Raw genomic sequence first — 1,315 nt, 5'->3', positions numbered from 1 at the left:
CAGCTGTAGAAACTCTGCCAGATCAGATTGGAGACTGGCGTAGCCATCTGGTTTCACCAGTCCTCAGTCAAATCGTCCAACCCATGCTAGCATGGAAAGCGGACGTTAAACGACGACGATGATGATGATGATGATGATGATGACTTTAATCTATCAATATCTCTTAGAAGGATGAAAGGTAAAATTTTAAACTTTGTGGGATTTGACACATAAATCACCATCCTTGTTTCAACATCTACTTTTCCATGCATGCATGGAATTTGTTGAGGTGGATCTTTTTTAACAGCCAGATGCTCTTCCTGCCACCAACCCTCAAGTAACGTATAATATTTCCCCATAGTCAGACATGTTTTCACAGAATTTTGGAAATGAAGAACACCACGTGCATGACGGCTAGAATTGTTTACAACATTAATGCATGTGTAAATACATGTGTATAAGCACGGAAGTATCACCTTTTATTCAATGTTGGAGTTTTGACTGATTGAATTTCGTGAGGGGGGGGGGTGTTCCGTAAAGGGAAGTAATTCTCAAGTTGGTTAAATTTATGGTACTTACCTCCCTTGTTTTTGAAATGATCTGTATCTTTCCACATGAGAGGAATTCTGATATCTGTGTCGTGAGGGGGGGGGAAAACAAGAAGAGAAACAAATAAATAAAACGAAGTTTTAAAAGAGATAACCAAGTAAGTAAATAAATATATAATCTTTTAAAGAAATGAACAGAAGGAGGTTTATGACCAACAACGCTCTGTAACAAAATGCCAGACTCCAACTCTGCTCAAGTTATTCTTAGCTTTCGAAGTTATGAATCTGTGTCAACATTAAATAAAATGGTAAGTACAAGAAAAGACACTGTATGTTGGTAAAATACAGAATTTGAGGACAGTATTGATGGTCTGAATCATTACTGGAAATTGATCAATAAAAGTGTAAAAGAAACATAAATATCAGATTTGTAACGAGGAATGAAATTTAAAAAAAAAATTTTTTTAATTAAACATCTGGATTCTTGTCTTTCTTCAGAGAGGATGGACACTAGAGACTTTTATATTATCGTGAAAATTAGGAAAAAAAATTTGAAATTTAGCAGCTGTGGTGATAAGGCCTTCATATTTACTCCTGCTTCGAAGAAAAGTACTGTGTTTTGGGGTATGTAAGTTGAATTTTTCAGACCAAAAATTCCATGTGAAATGCAGCAGGACTTGAAAAGATAGTGACAATGTTTGAATGTTTACACAACATGTTTATACTATATACTATGATGGCTTGTATGCCAGGAAGTATGAAATCCATTGAATTTTTCACTCCTCACA

General features: G+C 35.3%; 1 protein-coding gene across 1 annotated transcript in view; it reads right to left on the bottom strand.

Moving 5' to 3' along the window:
* The window catches only part of LOC106877941 (rhotekin), a 135,905-nt gene that overhangs the window by 24,030 nt on the left and 110,560 nt on the right, over nucleotides 1-1,315 (bottom strand). Inside the window, exon 5 of the mRNA XM_052973016.1 lies at nucleotides 559-612. Coding sequence (XP_052828976.1) covers nucleotides 559-612 — 54 coding nt within the window. The remainder of the gene's footprint in view (nucleotides 1-558; nucleotides 613-1,315) is intronic.

The sequence above is a fragment of the Octopus bimaculoides genome, chromosome 14 (assembly GCF_001194135.2).
Source record: "Octopus bimaculoides isolate UCB-OBI-ISO-001 chromosome 14, ASM119413v2, whole genome shotgun sequence".
Lineage (NCBI taxonomy): Eukaryota > Metazoa > Mollusca > Cephalopoda > Octopoda > Octopodidae > Octopus > Octopus bimaculoides.
The sequence above is the reverse complement of the archived record's forward strand: the minus strand, read 5'-3'. Positions and strand labels throughout refer to the sequence as shown.